The 20,039-nt window shown below is 38.4% G+C and overlaps 1 protein-coding gene across 20 annotated transcripts in view; it reads right to left on the bottom strand.

Annotated features, from left to right (window-relative positions):
* The window catches only part of Ica1 (islet cell autoantigen 1), a 145,519-nt gene that overhangs the window by 100,594 nt on the left and 24,886 nt on the right, over positions 1-20,039 (bottom strand). For all 20 annotated transcript variants that reach the window (XM_078040358.1, XM_078040353.1, XM_078040349.1 and 17 more), the window contains 3 exons: positions 18,567-18,639; positions 11,636-11,759; positions 7,419-7,617 (listed from right to left, as the gene is read on the bottom strand). In XM_078040358.1, the coding sequence (XP_077896484.1) occupies positions 7,419-7,617; positions 11,636-11,759; positions 18,567-18,639 (396 nt within the window). The remainder of the gene's footprint in view (positions 1-7,418; positions 7,618-11,635; positions 11,760-18,566; positions 18,640-20,039) is intronic.

Here is a 20,039-nt window from a genome sequence, read left to right as displayed (position 1 = left end):
ACCCATTTCCGCCTTCTACTGAGTCATGAACTGCAGCAGGCCATCCGTGAAGATCAGGCAAAATGAAAGAACGAAATTTGGAATTTCACTCCCACCTGTACTGTCTAATAAAAATGTTTCTTTACTGAGAATGCTATAAAAGATATACATGCTGGTGCTCCATGTTTACTTAGGGAAAAGCTTCCCAATGATTTTAGTGATTTTGATGCACAATTTCTTAGTCCCTCATCTAAAAGAGGATGTTTAATAAATGTGGGTATGTTGAAATAAATTTTAATCTCATCTATCTGTGTTTTTTCTTCTTTTCATTTTTGGGTGAGAGGACAAGTATCAGAGTTGCTTTTATTTCACACATGGTTCCAGTTTTCTCTGCCTTCCTCAATGTCCTCTAGATGTAGATGTAGAGGTGGACTTTGTATTTTATCTGAGTTTGGTTATATGGAGAATATAAAGAGTGGACTGGTGTCTGAAGTAAGGGAGCTATATGCTAATTATACATGTCTTCTTGTCCTACTCATGGCCATTTCCTAATATTTCAAACATGTAATAACACCAATTGTCTTAGAGACTTAAGAGGTCAAAGTTCCACTACTCTAAAATAGCATATTTAGGAACCACACACATCTCTGAAATTCCATGACCTTACTTGTTTTAAAAACTTGGAAATATTCCACAAGGGAAATCAGGATGAATGACAACTTCCTATTATGAAACTTTTTAACCTCAGCAGTACAGTGGCTCCTCAATAAATTAAATGTAGCATTATCATATGATCCAACAATCCTTGAGTATCTGTCCAAAGGAATTAAAAGCAGGTTCTCAGAGATATCGGCACCCCCATGCTCATAGCAGCACTCTTGAAAAGCAAAGGGAGAAGCAACTCAAATGCCCATTAGTGAAAAATGTATAAACAAAGCATGGCATATACCTGTCACGGATTATTATTCAGCTTTAATAAGGAAGAAAGATCCTATCACAAGCTACACACTTATGAACCTCGAGGACCTTACACTAAGCAAAATAAGCCAGTCATAAAATGATATACACTGTAGAATTCCACTCATATTAGATATAGGTAAGTATATAAAGTAGTCAAATGTATAGAAACAAAAAGTGGAAAAGTGGTTACCAGGGATTGGAAAGAGGTAGGAGATAAAGAGTCACAGTTCTGCATGATGAAAAAGCTCTAGAGATCTATTGTCCATCAATATGAATATACTTAATGCTATTCATCAGAGCACCCAAACATGGTTAAGATGGCTAAAATTATGTATTTTTTTCACTCTAATTAAAAATTTAGCAAAAAGTCAAGTCGTTCACCTCATTTGCACTAGTGATGGCTACTGAAATCAGCTACCAGCAAACTGTTTCTGTGAAAGAGCAGAGGGTAAATATTTCCAAATTTGAGGACCTTGAAGCTCTGTTGTCATTACTCAGCTCTGCCAATGGTATTGTGAAAGTTGACAGCAGACAGTGAGCATGAATGGGTGCAGGCATGTTCCAATATAAACTTTATCTACAAAAACAGGTGGTTGGCCTGTAGGCCCCAGGTTGCTGATCCTTGCAAAAGCATTAATATATCTGCATAAGGGAGGAGAATTATCAGCTTGTTAACATCAAAGTCTCCTTTACCCCTAAATTATGGATGAAACATTCATATTTTTCCAGCATCTAAGATTATAAGCAACAGCAATAAGGTGAGCAAACTCAGCAAGACCCGACCTTATTTACTTGAAGTAGGAGGAAAACACTACACTGATAAAAGCATGTGTTAGCCCTACTCCAGTGTCTACACTTCTCTACAGATGAGCTTAAAGATTTTAGAATTTAGTGATTAGATAAAAAATAATAAAAATATTACAGCTAGAAGCGAGTCTGGTAGATGAGAAAAATGCAATAGACTTATCAGACCTAAGCTGCCATAGCTCGTGTAGGCAGACAGGGAACCAGAGGAGGGGGCGTCTTGATTCTGAGATCATGTGCTCCAGCCTCCTTTCTATTTCCAATCAGGAGCAGCAGCCAGCCAGTCAGCCACCAGCTTGGCAAGAGTTATCTGTTTCATACATGTTATTCTAAATGGTGTTGGTTTGACCCTGGAACTCATCTTTGCTGTTTACCAAATTCAGTGGGAGAAAATCAGTAAAGACACACAAAGCCCCAAAGGCCGCATCTCATCAAACTCAGAAATGAAAGCAAGGGTGTAATTATTTGTTCCATTCTGAGTTGTACCATGTGAAAATGGCAGGCTTTTCCTATGGTGTGTTGGCAACTAGATTCAATCTGATTGGGGACCACAAATAACAAGTGCCCTAGTTAAACATCCAAAACAAAACAAACAACAAGCACACACCAAACACCAATCAATGAAAACACAGAGTTGTGAAACAGATTCAAGACAGCCTTAACTTGACAAAAGGAATTTTCGTCTCATAAACTCAGCTCAGTGTAAGCGTTCTAGACCTAACAGAGGCAAAGGAGATAATGGAGACAAATATCAGCAAACCTCTCAGAGTTAAGATACTGCTTAGACATTTCACATTGGTCTACTGTATAGATCCAAGCTTAAGACACTCTCCATTCACTCAACTCAACTTGTTGGGGGTTCCAGACCTATGGAGGTACTGAACTAAAACTGGTTTCAACTGGAGAGCTGATGGCCCAGGCAAAAATGAAAGGCCTTCATCACAATGCAGGGAGATGGCCGAGCAGTGACAGTCCCTGCATTAAGTGGCGTCTCCAGCTCCCATAGGACCTGCCCTCAATTGCTCAAAGAGCCTGACCTCTGACAAAGACCAATGATTTCAGCAGTAATTAATGGAACTGTCAAATTAATTAACCCAAGTCTTTGTTCACAGGGAAAAACCCCTCTAGTATCAATACTGTTGTTCACCAGTCCTTGACCAAGCCTATAGACCCAAACCTTCTCAACTGGGACACAGGGACACCACTGACTGATGGCCCTAATAAGCCCCTACCTAGTAATCTGCTGACATTTGTTAAACCTTCTCACCATAATATAATCCTTTGATGATGTGACCAGTGGACTAACAGGTCTCTAAAACCTCACACTATTTTAAATAGATACAAGCCTGCAAATACCAGCATATACCAAAGATATTTCCTATAATATTTCTCAGATATCCTTTTGAATTATGGTGATGAAACACTAGACAAATGCTGTAGGATTTCATCAAGTCATTTAATAGATGGCCCTCATTAAAACACTGGTCCCCTGTCCTTGTCTATGAAGACTCTGACTCCTGCAAATGCCCACGTATACATTTCCATACTTTCTCTTTAGAGGATTCAGAACTATTTTCTTACACCTAACACAGCTTTTATTCCATTTAGAATAATTACCCACCATCCCATTTCTGACTTTCAAGAAAAACAAGACACTTAATTGACCACAGGAGGACTCTCTCAAGGGCACCAGGCTGCACCCGCTCGGCTGCAAGCTCCCAACTTCAGCTGATGTAATCGGCTACAAGAAGCTGACTTCTATTTTTAAATTATACCCTTTTACTCTGCCTTCAAAGGGCACATATATCACACGTTGTAACTTTGCTCGTAAAATACCTCGTGTTCCCGGGTGAATCACGCTGTCAGGAGCCGCCTCAGGCTGCACACAGTCACCCAGCCTTGGCCCATTTAGATTCACCCACCACAGTCCATTATTTGGACAGAGGAGAACAGCTAAGTGTGGCCACACTCTCCAGGTATCTTTCTGATCAGGGTCATTTCCACAAGGAGCAAATGACTAGCAGGGTCTTACTTGTAGGCTGGGCTCAAGCTCTCCCCTCTCTGTTTCCACCCCCTTGTAACACAGGCTTGGTAAAAATTGTCCCACGTCAATGCTACAGCTCTGTCTTCAGCTGCTGAGCTTCTAAAGGTGCCAGAAGGAAAAACAGACTATTCACTTTGTTTGATTTTAAGTTTCATTCATCATTTCAGCTATACTCACTGTGTACTCTTTAAAAGGTTTCTTGGCATTCTGAAAACACTGAAAAAAAAATCTTGGTTGGACATGAAAACACACTTGAACTTGCTATTTATTTATTTATGCTTATTCTGCTTATTTCTAAAAATAATGAAGGGCTCTGTAATTAAAGAGTCAGAACAGTGCCTATCTTTCTGGACTACTTCCTGCTTCATTACACAGTCACCCCATGTCTCTCCTGGGTTTGTATAAAAGCTTCCTAGCAGATGTGCCAGGTTCAAGACGTGGGACCTTCCTATCCTTTTTCCACCTTAAAATCTGAGTGAGCCATTGAGATCACAAATTTGAGCATGCCCCTCCCTTTCTCAACACCCTTCCCTTCTTGCCTTCTGCTGTGCAGATGTCCTGTCTTCTCCGGCCCTGTTTTCCTATCCAGCTCCACGGTCTGGCCACCCCTGTACCCTTGCCCACCTCTCCTGTGCTGTGGTTCTAAATGCCCTGTTGCTATCTTTCCCTTAGGGCGCCTGTTCAAGTTGTGTCCGCCATAGAGTCCTGTGTTCTGTTGTTCACACTCTCAACCCAAGCTCTTCCTTCTTGCCTTTCACATCTTGCTTAGATGCCCTTTCCTCCAGGATGCCCCTTCTCAGGTGTTCTTGTGGCACTACATGTTGCCCCTAATGACCACACAAGACAGGATGGGCGATGATGATGCCTTCTTATTTACTACTGTATCTACTACTATATAATATCATTTGTCTAATGAAAAAAAAACACATGAATGAAGGAAGGCACACTAAAGACTCCAGATAGGGAGGGCCACAGTTCAGGATTCATGAAATGTGAAGGCAGGAGCTGGCACAGAGGAGCCCGAAACTCCCACTCCCACTGGTAATTCCTGAGGAGCCACCGGCAGCTGGATCGCTATCCCAGATGACTCAGAAACACCTTTAGGTAACACATTCCTGAGAGATCAATGGAGACTCTGTGTAAAACGCAGTCCCACTGGGACAAAACACTAACGATCACGCAAAGTTGGATTTCGTGCTATAAACTCAAGTGAACAGAAAACTTCACAATTTAAAGTCATCCATCAAATAGGGCAGCAACCTGTAAATCAATAATTCTGTTTCTTACTCCCACATCCATGTATGTCAATTTCCAAAAGATGGGGAGGTCAGCTGCATGTGGTGGGAATGCCAGAGAGGTCTGAGAAAACACGGCTCTGGAACTTCAAACTGGGGGCCTGGCATTCTGCCACCCAATAGAGGAGTGTGAATTTGGGGCCAGGTGCTGGGATTAGGGCTCTCAGGAGAACCAACATGGTCCCTTGTCCTGTGGAGGGTCCAGCCTAATCAAATACACACTTAAAAACAGGCTTCTTTTAAAAAACATACTTTTCCCCTAAATTCTGAGTACACCATGTTCAGCTGTTAAATTAAATCCAGCACACCAAGGATTAGGGAGTAAGCCATAGTTTTAGCTACTTCTGCATGGCAAAGGATTTTTTTAAAAAACCATATTTTCCAAAGTCAACCAATTGATGACACTAAATGGTGGGAAATGTTTCAATGTTCAAACCAAATGACGAAGGACTTGGTTTCTATTTCATTCTTACAGAGTAACCACCTTCCCCCACACCAAACAAAACCAAATAAACACAATTCCACATGAAATTCTTCTGCCTTCTAGAATATCTGTATGCTTACTTTTATTATTTGGCACAGGGGAGGGACTCAATAACTGTTAATTGAGTGAATAAATCAGAGGAGAGGAATTACCATGAAAATGCTTTCGTCCATTTTAGGTATGCTTTTCAACTTCCTTTTTTTTGTCTCTTAGGGAAAAAAATTATGCATGTTTTCTTGGATTCTGACTTTCACATCCCTTTCTGACCTTGAGTTAGTTACCTAACTGGGCATCATTGTCCTCATCTATAAAACTAAATCTGTGTGTTGATTACTGAGGGGCTAGGGGAGTAGCAGATACAAGGGTGATCAGCACTATGCCCTGCAGATAATGTTTTTTCTTTCCTTTTTTATACCTATTCCATTCCATTTTTCTCACCCTCTCCCCCAAAGTATGAAAGATAAAGCAAGTTACCAGCCTGGTTAGAAAGCCAGAAAACTTCGAAAGTAGCTTAGATTCACCCGTATCATTTCAAACTGTGACAATTTTATTTACTATCTCAAAAGCTTGATTTTTCCCTTTTAAAAGATTACTGAATTTCATAAGATCATCTCTAAAGGAGAGAGGTAATTCAATCTTGATGTTCCACGAACTCAGAAGTCTGCCTTCTAACCTCTGTGTTCAGAAAGAAAATGGATGTTGATTCCCTTCCTACGGAAGGATTCTAAATTACAAACCAAGAGGAAATTTGACTTTTAGAGGAATTTGTATCCATCTAATGTGTAGGTCAAGATCTGGTGATCATTCTTTTACACATAGAAGGTCCCTCCTTCCATTTACCCCACCTCCACATCCAGCCTCCAAAACCAGTAAGTTTTTCTATTCATAGTAGCTCTGCAAGGATGTACTTAAAAGAAAATCCAGGAATTTTAAGTAGTTATCTCTAATTACATGTGGATCATTTTAAATGAGTAAGACAGTTGACACAATATTATGTCAAGCTCAACATTTGGCTGATGTTTTTTTTTCTTTCACCCTCTGAAATACATCCAGTTGACCAAACAAAGAACTACCAAGACTGCACACACACACACACACACAAAAAAAAAAAAAAAAAAAAAAACAAAACAAAACAAGAAAAACAACCCTCTCCATGTTTTCATAAATACTCAGTGCACCACTGCCACCCAGTGGTAGGATGCATCCTTGTATGTCAAAATCTCCAAACCCTACATTGACACAAGGTAATTAAAAAACTAACTGGAAATTAGCTCTGCTACTCACCAGTTATTTCAGGGCAATTTAAGACCATACTCATCTCTATGGGTACTTATTTTCCTCAAAGAAATTTCTGAAGAGGCCAATATCAGATAAAGTCAATGCCACATTAGCTAATCCTACAACTAAACCCCACTGCTTCTGAACACATCACAAAACAAAGGAGTATTATTGTCTTATTAATTTTAATACACATTAGCAATTTTAAAAGATTGCCCCAATATTGTGTTATCACCTTCCAGATTCATTTTATCTGATCTTGATTTTTAGTTATGCTTATGCGTGAAAAGGCATTTAAAAGTGACAACCGTACAAAAAGTGCACATTATATGAAAATCTGAGTTCAATTAAAACCAGTTACTGAATCCCAGCAATTTCCAGATGTCTCTTCTATCTTATCCTTAGAGAATTATATATCACATTAATTGGTATTCTGTCACATAAAAAGACGTCAGCAATGATTAATTGCATCCTTGGTGCTTTTGAGCTAAGCCTTCTTCACCAGAGGGATTCAATCACACCTCATTACCTTCTAGCAGGTACCCCTTTTGGTAAACCTCATAAAACCTCCTACCTTCCTGAACTTCTCCATTTGCTTGTAGAGGTCTGGATCGAGCTCCTGAGACACGTCCTTCATCCATAATAATGCCCCCCTGTATTCTGTCCGACACTGTTCCATGCGGTTCACCGTCAGCCACGTATCTGAGATGGCCCGATGCCGAAAAGTCTCCACTTCTTGGTGAAATCGACACAAAGGATTTCTCAAGGCCAATCTGGAAAAAAAAAAAGACAAAATGACAACCTTGAAACCAAGGCAATCACAGTTTGAATCCTTGACACTTTGTCTTAAACTTATGAACCTAGAACAGTGCCTGGAAGAGAAGATGCTCCATTCAGATTTGGTGAATAATAATTAAAATGTATGTGAATCCATGAGTTGGTCAGGGACGACCACCCGTGTTCCATACTTCAGTTTGCTGGGACTAATGTGGACCATTGGGAAACACCTCTCTCAGTGTTGCTGGGGGTGGCCTCAAGCTTGGGCAGTGAAGTTGGAACCAATCCTGCATCAATGATGGACAGTCAAGGCATGCCATTTCCATTCCAATCTTGGCCACTTCCTGTCTCCTGATCCCTTAAAGGTGGGCTCCTTGAAGAGACTGTATGTGACCAGGGCCATTTTGATTACTTTTCAGGAGTTGGGGCATGTGCTGCTTGCTCCAGGAGAAATGAAGCATGAACTGAAGCATTTTCAGGTGGTTAGGAGAGATAAGCACATTTATTGAGGCTCTACCTCGGAGATAGGGTATATAATTTAATTCTTGTAAAAAAGAAAAACCTCTCCAAACTTAAAAGATATACATCAGAAATGTATATTATATGAATGTAAAATTATTATAATATGAGCCAAGCACACTGTCATTTATTCAGAAAAAAAAATTTTCGATATATCAAACTCTAAGTACAATATTTACTTTGGGTAGAAAATATTGCTTCTTTCATATTCCTACCCAAAATGAGCAGTGTCAGATGAATTACACTTTTAAAATACATTCTTTTCCAGAAAGATTCAGGGCACAGGTGCAAAATATAAAAAATGAGATGAATATTTCAATTTCAATTTAAATGCAATCTCAGGGAACAATGGTGCCAGGGAGCTGAGGGCGACTCCTGGAGGCTCCATCAGTGTCTGCAATGCCACCTTATGTGTGCAGACCTGAAAGAGTATAAATGGTTCAATAAGAAAAAAAAAATCCCCTTTGCTTTTTCCTCTTGTCTGTAATGTTTTAAATATTGAGAACTTCTAGAAAAATAACTTGCCCACATTGTCCTACCTAGACATTGGAAATTTTTTCAAATACATATTGTTACCCCATCGAGGAAACTTGTGCTTTATCCTATTGGTTTAAATTTAATACTCACCTTTCATCAAACAGAATGAGCCATTGTTGCAATGACTAGCAAATAAGTCAGTTAAACAAACACTGGTGTGAAGGTTTGTATAATTGAAGGCTTCTATGAAAAGTTGCAAACAGTCCTCAGATGTCTCCCTGAGTATGGTATTCATTTCTGGACTCCTTTTTCTCTTCCCTTGGATTTCAACTATTTTCCTAAACTGGCTGTAAAAAGGTCTTGTGAATGAACTATTCTTGTTTTTTTGCACTATTGTAAAATTGGACAGATACATTTAAAGTTGTAAAGCTTGGTAATAAAAAAGAAAAAGGCATGCTAGGCTCAGTGCCACATGCCTCTAATCCTAGTTGATCAGGAAGCTGAGGCAGGAGAAACTCAAGTGTGAGGCCAGTCTCAGAAACTTAGTGAGACCCTGTTTCAAAATAAAAAATAAAAAGTTCAAGGGTGTAGCTCAGTGGTTGAGAGTCCCTGGGTTTAATCTCCAGTGTTGGGGGAAAAGAAGGCATATAGACTCACCCCATTTTTTTCTTGTAACTTACTCCATATAAAATCAGAAAGGTGAAAACCCAATCACTGTGATATGAGAGACTAGATCATGACTCAAAATAAATAAAAAATATCCGGATTCAGTGATAGATTGGTCCACATTTTCATTCAGGAGAATCCATCCAAGTGTAATAATAAAGCACCTAAAGGTCTACTCCAAGGACAGTTATCCTTTAGCAGGAAAAGGTGGAAATGACCAAAGAAATGCACAGCAGGGCCCAGGTTAAATGTATACCTGGCATATGTTTATTCACACGTACTCAGTGGAATGCTAAGGTGTGGCTGTTTAAAATGTATACACTGAAATTTAAAATGATAGCATATTTGACGTTAAAAAAATCAATTTGCTAAATAATCTATATACAATAAGATGCAAACACTAGAAATTATGATATCAGCTATCTGTGTTGGAATATATTCCTGCATACCCTAAATCACGTTTAGGACTGAGAATTCAAAGTCAGGAGAGTTGCATTTAATCCTCAGGAGAGTTGCATTTAATCCTCCTGTTTCCTTCATGTTTAGGAGAACTAGTTGGGATTTCATGTGCCTGGCAACAGTTGAGTGTCAGGAAACCAGACCCCAGTGTGCAGGCCACCTTCCAAATGGTAAAGCTTGTCATACCTCATTAAGTTATGGACACAGCACAGTTTGCTAACACACAGCGCTTATACTTTCAATACCATTCGCATTGTTTTTGTTGGTTTCTTTTACTGTTTGTGTTTGTATCTGAAGCTTAGGTTACATAAACAATATTTGTGCTCTGTGAGATCATCTGGTACATAATTATGAAAGGGTATATACTGGATAGTCATATAAGAGAATAATTAACAATGTTATCAGTAATAATAACCCTTGCATTGTGTTCTGGGATTTGGCTTTGTTTTCCATAAAATAGATGCTAATTTTTGTATGTAGGTATACATAAGAATTTCTTCTAATTAGTGATAGTACATGTTCAACATATGAGAATTTACTCTATGAAAGATACTTTAGGAATTATTTATCCTCCTAAGGTTGGAGAAGCTCATATGTATACATAAAGCATCTATCAAGGGGTTCAAAGGAGATTATCCCCATTAGTAAAATTGATTTTAATTTTCTCCTTTTATTTTGTCTGTTTTTAAATTTTTCTAAAATGAGTATGTACGGTTTTTACAAGGACAATAATTACTATAAATAAGTATAATAGGTGCATTTCAAGGTTAAAAATAAGTATCTTTCTTGGAAACCTAGGGTAGAGAACTGTTGGAAATGGTTTCCTTCAACTATGAGAGTTGGCATGGTCCACACAGTCAGGGTCCAAATGTCATGAGGAAGAACCCAAATCTCTAGGAATGGGATCACTAAAAACTTGACACAGCTGGTTTCTTTTCTACTCCATCTTGGATTTTCATAGGAACACCCATGCAATATGTCCATGGGAAGGAGAATGAGAAGGAAAAATTAATAGGAGAAGAAAATATTGGACAATTTGTGTAAGTAAGATTTCTACAGCCTAAATATTTTGGAAATTACCTACAAGCTTTACTTAGATGTGAATCTGCCAAATATTAGTGGATGACAGTTTGGGGGCTTGTTAGTTACTGGAGGAGTTTGAGAGAAACAGTGTCCTTTTCTCAGGCACAAGGAGCAACTGTGTGCTGGGGCTCCTGCTTATTTAATACTGACCATAAAAATGAATCCTGGTTGTATTTAAAAAAAAAAAAAAATGCCAGTGATCACTCACAGTTTTCTCTGTACTGGAGCTTCTCAAACTTGAATGTACATCAAAATCAACAGGGAATCTTGTTAAAATGCAAATTTCAGAGTCAGCAGATCTGGGGGGTGGGGTCCTGTTTCTGCATTTCTAATAAGCTCCCAGGTGTTGCTGCTGCTGCTGCTGGCCCAGGGTCTGGGCAGTGTGGTCCAGGGCATCCTGAATAACACCCCTCTGCAGTTAATTGGCCCACAGAGAGCAGGGAGGAAACCCTTCAAGCTGGTCTCATTAGGCTCCTGCTTTAATCAGCTGCTGGAAGCAGACTGATCGTTATGAGCAATGTTGAAGGTCAAATATAAGCCTAGGACAGCACTCACAGTGATTGGCACCTAGAATGCCCCCTATAGGCCCGGAGAAATAAGAAAAAAATATTTAAAAATGAACAAGAAGGGAAAAAAGGAATCCTACATGTGATTTTATTCATAAGAGTTCAGAAGAAATCAAGTAAACGGAGTAGCTCCTCAACTGCAGGCAAAAGCTTTCTAAAGACAGCGAAATTCCCCTGCATGAGTAGGTGATTCCCAGGTTCTCTTCAGATCCCCCAAAACAGAGCCCCAATAAAGGTCACACACCTTTGCTGGGAAGAAAAACAGAGGGCCTTTCCTGTGGCTTGCATCATTTTTCCTGCTCTGGTTTTATCTTGGAAGCCTTGAGATCGGAGAAATTTTCCCAGTTCATTTTCTTCTTGAGACAAGACTGATGAAGAAAAGACAGAAAGGAGCCATGAACAATGAGCATTTTTATTACAAAGAAAATGAGAGAGACGAATCACAAGGTCCCCTCTCTCCCAGAGGCAAAGATGAGATGAAATTAAATCCAAGTGGCAGGCTTCAAGGTGAGTTCTCCCCACCTCCCCGCACCCTGCCATTTAATGTTCATGCTGTTCTTCCACGTACAATACCAGAGATCAAATTCACTTGAATACATCTGTCAGTGAGTTTGGTGCCTGTAATCAGAACCAGAAAATGACCTCTGTACTGAAAAGCCAGCCCATAATGTGCTGCTTCCAGCTGAAATGAAGGAGTTGGGTTTGACGGTGGGAATCTTTTGTGGCTCCTAGAATTCTGTGCTAGTGGCCTCCTATTATTCTATCTGTCTGGTTTTTTGATCTGTGCTTCCTGAGTTACATTCTACTCATGGTTAAGAAACTCAAATATCTCACTCATGACACAGGTTTTGGGTAGGAGGTGGGGGTGGGAATGGAGGCTGGGTAGGCCATCAGGTTGATCATTTGGTGGATTTTAAAATACACATGCTGGAACCGGCTCTGAATTGGTTCTGCCTGATCTTGGTCTCCTTTTTAAATACAACTGCAGATGTGACTACTGGTAAGTGATCTGTTACAAGCTTTCTACAGATTGATTTGGCTGTAGATATAGTCATAGAATTGCAACATTTTTGACACTGCGCTTCTACTGTTAGGGTGTTAGAACATCCTAAGGAGGTAGTCCAGTGAGCACAAAAATAATCAGCATGATTATTTATTATGGTGAAAAAACTCTTGCTTCCTATTCTAGGGACTAATTTGATAAAATACAGAGCATCCACATAATAGAGTAAAGGAGACCCAAATGCCACCAAGCTTCCCAGGATTTTTTTTGTTTGTCTTTTTCTCTTTTTCTAAACACAACATTTACTATCAACATACTTTGAATAACACTCTTGTCCTCATTTCTGTACTGATACATTTCCACACCATGTGTATCTCAAACTGCTTTCTAAATGCTGCTAGGATTCTTGTCTATTTCCATGAGCCATACAGATTTCTTTGAGAATGCACCCCATTCCTAAAAATCTCTCCAACCATAATGTAGAGGTTTGGCCAGGACCCATGAATACAAAGATAACAGCTAAACTCACTACAGCTTCCTTCTTAATCTGTGACTATAGTTCACTCTATCAGTCCCCTGGGAGGGCCCCATGGAAACGAGGCTTCAGAATCCATTTTTCCTGAGAGGTAAAAGATGTTCCTCCTTCCTACTTTTGTCGCTCAAAAATCATGCTCACAGATCAAAGCAGGAAGGCTACTTCCTCTGTCAAGCAGTGGATTCCTATTTCTCAGGACAGCAATGCCTCCTGGGCACGTGTGTTAGCATTTACTGTGGTAGGACCCATGTCAGAGTGTGCATGGGTGAGCATGTGACCTTCCTATGAGACTCGGCTTTCCAGTACAGGGACCTCATCTAAGCTTTATATTTCCCAGTCTAAATATGAAGCGTTATAGTTATGGAAGTAATTAAATGTTTGTGAGGTTGAACTAACGATAATTTTTGCTTTGTTATCCCTGTACATTTTATTTTAAGTTAAAAGCTTATTTCATATTCATGCCACGATCCTAAGTACCTTAAAAATTCCTGTAACTATAAAAAGTGTTATTATTGTTGTTTTTTAGTACCTTCCATTTTTCTTCTCCACTGTTTATTATATCAATCAATCAATTCCACAATGAATCTTTCTCTATGAAGAGCAATTTCCCATTTTTGCTCCTAAGATCATAAGGCTACTGTCACTTTTCTTTTTTTTTTTTTTAATTTTGAAGCCTCAACTCATGTATGAATGAACACATTTAGTTTAAGGTCAGGAAGAAACCAGTTCATGGTACCTTGATGATTACACGGCTGATGAAATGTACTATTTCCTAAAAAAAAAAAAAATCTAGGTAGATTGAAGCTTTTAAAAATAATTTTCTGGTCATTTTATACATGGGAGGATTAAACCTGGTGGCAAACAAGTTTCATTTAAGTGCTGACTCTGATTAATTGGCAGTGCTTCTGAGAGAGGTGAAAGGAGGTTTGAGCTCCATGGGGCTCAAGGTTGGAATTTTCCAATTAGTGATGGCCATTGTTTAATTTAAACAATTCAAATACTAAAATTAATTGGTAGAAGTTTAAATTCAGGTGCAACTTATGTATCAGATAACTCAAAAATTTCTACTTGTACAAAGTTTTCAATTAACTGGGGCTTAAAAATTCAAATAAAAACCTATCCACATTTAATTGCTAATTAGATTTTCAGATATATTCTCTCAAAATGCAACTAAAGAACTATGAAACCAATTAGCTTGACAGCATTAACTCACTTAGCCCAGATTTATGGATGATTCCATACGTACCAGACACTTTTCTGCCCCTGGGGATACAGTGATGAGCAAGACACATGAGGTCCCTGCTCTTACAGATCTAATATTCAAGCAGCATGTGACAGAAAAACAAAACATACATAATCACAAATACAAAACAAAAAGAAAAATACAAAAAGAGAGATGGGGAATAAGAGGGACTGGAAGCTGTCTTTCACTGGGTGATTAGGAGAGGCATCTTGGAATAGGACATTAAGCTCAGTTATGAATGACATGAAGGGGCTGCTCTAGATACCATTAAGGCAGAGCCATGCCAAGAAGGGGAACAACAAGTTCAAGGCTTCAGATGTCAGGTGGGGAAATGTGGCTGGAGAGGTGTGTGCTGTTTATCAGCCATGGTAGGGGAGTTTGGATTCTACTTTAAGTACTACTGGATGCTTTTAAAAGGTAGGGAGCAATAGAATCCAATTTATGTTACGTTTAGACCTTTATGAAACCTCTTATGTTGAAATAATGTTAGACTTATAGAAAAATTATGTATAGTATACAGAATTCCTATATGCCCTTCCCCAACTTCCCCTAATATTATATCTTATATGACCGTGACACAAAGATCAAACTAGGAAGTTAACATTGGAATAATACTACCAATGAAACCACAGGCTTTCTTAATTTCTTTTTAACCAGTTTTCCCAGGAATGCCCTTTTTCTGTTCCAGCATGGAGATACTTCAATCTGATAGTTCCTTTATCTTTCTTGTCTTTCAAGACTTTGATGCTTTTTCCCATTTCAGCTTTCCTGAAATATTTTTAAATATTTATTTATTTATTTATTTATTTATTTTTAGGTGAAGATGGATATAAGACAATGCCTTTATTTTTATGTGATTCCGAGGATTGAACCCGGGTCCCACTCATGTTAGGTGAGCACTATACTGCTGAGCCACAATCCCAGCCCCAACTTTCCTGAAATATTTTTTTTTTTAATGTCGTTCAATTTTGCTTGGTCTGATTTCTCATGATAAGACTGGGGTTATGGACTTGAGGGAAGTATACAGAGGTGAAGAGCCACTCTTAGTGGATGGTATCAGGTTTACATAACAACATGTATTATCACTGGGGATGTTGACTTCTGTTACTTGGTTAAAGTAGTATCTGTTGGGTTTCTTCACTGTAAAGTTACATTTTTTTTTCCTTTTGCAATTATTATTTTGTAATTTTTTTGTAACTTTGAGGAAAGAGTACACAAAACTTTCTTTCCACAAACTTTCACTAATTGTGACACTCTTCAGTGACTCTGACCTGCCATGATTCTCACTGTGGTGTTTACTTAATGGTGATTTTGTGGTATTTTTTCTATATATATATATATTAACTGGAAGTATTTTATAAGGCCTTTTCTTACCTGCCTTTCCATCCATCTACATCCAGATAGACATAATGGGTAATCATTTTTTTTTCCATGTGTTATATTTCAACAATATCATTGTTTATCTTGATACTTAAATTGTACCAGCTTGGACCATAGGCTTGCTGCTATGCCCTTTCAACTTGCACCCTTTTTCAAAAACTTTCTTATATGTTGGCCATTATAAAATATTCCAGACTCATTTTGAACTTTCCCTTCCTCAGCCCTGAAATCAGTCATTTCTTCAAGAAGCACTGCTTATATGAATAAGGGTGTTTAGAAACCAAGAACTGTGTGTTGGTGTGCTCACTACTACATGGCATTAGTACTACAGGGCATTAGTACTTTGAGGTATTGTCAGCAAAGGCAGGAAATATATGAATGCACAGGAACCCATGTATACTCACTCATCTGTATTCATTTCTGAATCTCTCCATCTGTATCTATGTTAATAACAAAGACTTCATTGACACCTCTGATTCCAGCCCAATACCTCATGTTTATTCTAGCCTTCTCCCTTTATTCACAACTTCTTTCTACTATAGGCAGTAAGAACCCAGGCTGTCATTATCTATAATGTATTTACCTCAATATACACACACAGTTTCAGAATTGCTAACCGTTATCCCTATAAGAAATAAATATATTAACAAAAGCAGTTTCCATGTACACTTTGTGTTTAGGTTTAGAATCCTGTAAAAAAATACTGTTGCTCCAAATTACTAAGGTTAGTTCTTTTCTTCTCCACTCTAGTCAGTGTGGTGATGCTATTCATTTGTAATGCAATTCAATTTGTTTGTTACTGCTTGCATTCCATTTTGGAGCCTCCCAGGTCCTGGCTGGTCTTAAGCATGTTTTGAGTATGTGAAACACCACTAAGCTTGCTAGATACAGCTCCCTCCTCACCCTTCCGCCCCTTTCTCATCCCTACTTCTTTCCAACACTTCCCTACCCACCCCCAGTCTCTTTAATTTCTGGTTTATCTTTCCTGAAATTCTTTAGCATGATAAGAAGACTGTGTGTGCACGTGTGTGTGTGTGTGTGTATGAGTGTGTGTTTGTGTGTGTACTTTTCATTCTTTACATTTCTATTTTATTATACCCCCCTTATTTCTTGCTGAAGGGTAGCATACTATCCATATGCATTTGTGCTTGGCTCCTTTCATTTAAAATTATACCCTTAAAATTACTTCATATCATCAGTTCATAGAGATTTTCCTCATTTCTTTTCTTTGACAGCTGCATAGCAACACCCTCACATTAGCTACCCTATTTTTAGCCCTCCATCCAAGTCGGGATTCCTTTCCATCCCAGCAGTGCAGAACTCCTCCTTCTCATCCCTACTGTGATAGCATGGCTCACAGGAGCTTAGTGGGCAGACACAAAGGGCTCATCCACAACCCACAGCCAAGCTCTGCTGGCACAACCAGATGACTCCTTCAAGGGTGGGCTCACTGTTGCAGGCCCTTACAAGATGATCATGAGATTTTACAGTGTTCAATCCTAATTCTATTAACTAATCTGAGATAGTTGAGGGGAAAGATCTTTCCAAGTGTTCTACTAGGAACATTCAAATAGATGGTAAGCATAATTTCTATAATTTCTATTCGGAGAATCACTGTTTACATAGAATCTGCAAGCACCCATCTTTTCTTCCCTTATGAATATATATATATATATATATATATATATATATATATATATATACACATACATATGTATATATATATATATGGCAACTGACTTCATGTGACTCACTTAATATAAAACAATCATAATTTTATAAATATCTTTTGTTTTCTGCTGAGGAGAAAATGATCCATTTCATGCTAAGTATGAAGAGCATGGTAGGTAGAGTAAAAGCAATTTTGACCAATAATTCTTCGAACTTGGGGTTTAAACAAAGGAATGATCTGGTCTGGTTTAAAAGTGTACTCTGATTGCAGTGTAGACAACAGGCTAGTGGAGGCAGAAGTGTAGACAAGGGGATCAGATAGTAAGCTGATTTAGTAAACCAAGTAGGGGAGTGATGGTGGGGCCTAACTAGGGTAGTGGCAGAGAATACAGAAGAGGAGGGCAAAGCTGAAAGCTATTTAAGAGACAAATCAGGCCAGCACTGAGAATGACTAAATGTGAGACAGGGAGATGTGAGGGCCGTCCGCATGTGCCTCAATTTCCTCATAGCTCAAGATCCTGGAGTTAGAGCCCTGGAGAAGTCTTAGCCTAAACATTTAGTAAATATTAACAAAGATAATTTATATAATTCTTCCTCTAAGTCCTATGAATTTTGGGCTTTCCTCAAACAGTTCCTCAATGAAACATTACTAATGTAGAAAAACAACTGATCCCTAACTTGTGATTATAGAAAAGGGCTTTGGCAGAGCATCAGAAATAAAATGACACACTGTATTCTAGTCTTAGAAATATAGAAATTATACTATTATATTTATTATGATTTAAAATGAAGTTTAAAAACATATCAACATACAACTTGATATTTAGTATTTCAGGGATAACTTTGTTGCGAATGCTTTTAAGACAGGATGACTGTGTGAAACTCTCATTCCAGCCCAATACCTTATGTCTGACATGAGAAATGTTCTTGGGGACATACTGTCAACAAAATATCACCAGTGAATTAACTGTATATGCCTTCTCTCTCCACCTGACTTCTTTAAAAGGGACAACGCTGGATATAAGAGAGCCAGGGCAATCAAATAAAAATAACCCCAATTTAAAAGCCCAAGGCATAAAACTGAGAAAACTTTTTTATACTTGGGAAAATAAATGGTATGTCTAAATCCATGGGACATCCAATACAATATTCTCCTAGTATGATTCTTACTTTGAAAGATAAACAACCTATGTAAATTAGGTAAAATTATTAGAGACCTTTCTCTTCGTGGCTTAAACAAATAAATACCCATAAAGAGTTCCTTAAACATGTTAAATGATATATGAAGGTGAAACATACTGCTTTTTCTTAGGGTCTATCTGTCACACTTATGATATACTTACAACATATCCTCTTTTGATAGAGTACAATTGCTTTAGATAAATCCAAACAGGTTCTCTGAATTGAGTGAAACAACTGTAATAAAAAAAAAGAGAACAGAATAAAACAGATAGCAGTGAAATAAAAAATAATTACACTAAACAAAACCATAGTGTATAAATTATCCACCTAAAACAAGATAACATGTCTGTCTAAGTGTGTTTGGTGTTATGTAGAGTATCATATAGAGACTGTGACCAGCACCATTAAATATGTTCTTATTTTCCTTTACTTATTGGAATTCATCATCTCTGTGATCTAAATTAAGATCTACAGCAACAATTATTTCCGCCAGACTATTGAAATAATAGCTGAAAACAGAAAACTAAGTGAAGGGCCCAATTAGAGGAGTTGGTAAACCAGAGACCCAATATTCATTCATAACCTAATTTATTCCCTTCACCATTTGCTGTCTTTTTTTTAATGGAAGGTTTGTCAAGTAAACATTATATTTAAAAGATGACGTCAACTTGTTTTATGATTTTAATGTATTTTATGGCAAGCTTAAAAAACTGGATAAAGCAAACAAAAATCAATCATCTGAGTGTCCTGTCTGTTTGAAAGGCATCTGGTAAAAATGATGTTTAGTTAGGAGCAAACATCACTACTTATTTTCCTAATGATTTCATAAAATATACACAGTGAGACAACCTAATGCCATTGCTATGGTCATATTGGAGAAAACTGGGGGAAAGGTAAGCAGGATTGAATTGTGAAGAATCTAACTGGATTTTAACTAGGGGGGGGGGTGTCTCAGTTTTTGCTTCAGAAACCAAGATAGCTCAAGGAAAGACAGAAGAGATAGTAGGGTTTGAATCTTAAATGTTCCCCCAGAGGCCCATCTGCTAACAGCTTGGTCTCCAACCTGTGGTGCTATTGGGAGCTGGTGGGACCAAGCAGAAGGTATTGGTGGGGGGGGGCATGTTCCCTTGAGAGAGATAAGGAACTGCAGCCTCTTCCCCACTGTCTTTGCCTCCTGGCTGTCCTAAGGAACACGTTTCCTCCAATTATACCACAGCCTCCAAAGTAATGGGGCCAAGTGACCATGGAATGAACCCTCTATCACTGAAGCAAAATAAAAATTTTCCTGTTTTTAACTTGATTTATCTCACGTATTTGTTACAGTGACAGAAAGCAAACATAACATAACATACTTCACACTTTCTTTACCTCTGACCACAGACTCAAGAGACCTGGGCTGGGAACAATTAGAAAACCTGGCAGACAAACATATTGCCTTGCGGAGTCACTCAGTGAGGCCAGGCAAGGTTTTCTTTCTTCCTCTCTCCCTACTTAACTGGCCACATTGTAGAAATTATGTTACAAAGCACTTCAATATTTGAGTGAAAACAGATGATCTGCTTCATTATAAATTTGACCAAATTATCTAATAAAAATGGATGCATGCACATGTACATGAAAGATTAAAACCATTC

The sequence above is a fragment of the Ictidomys tridecemlineatus genome, chromosome 2 (genome assembly GCF_052094955.1).
Source record: "Ictidomys tridecemlineatus isolate mIctTri1 chromosome 2, mIctTri1.hap1, whole genome shotgun sequence".
Lineage (NCBI taxonomy): Eukaryota > Metazoa > Chordata > Mammalia > Rodentia > Sciuridae > Ictidomys > Ictidomys tridecemlineatus.
The sequence above is the reverse complement of the archived record's forward strand: the minus strand, read 5'-3'. Positions and strand labels throughout refer to the sequence as shown.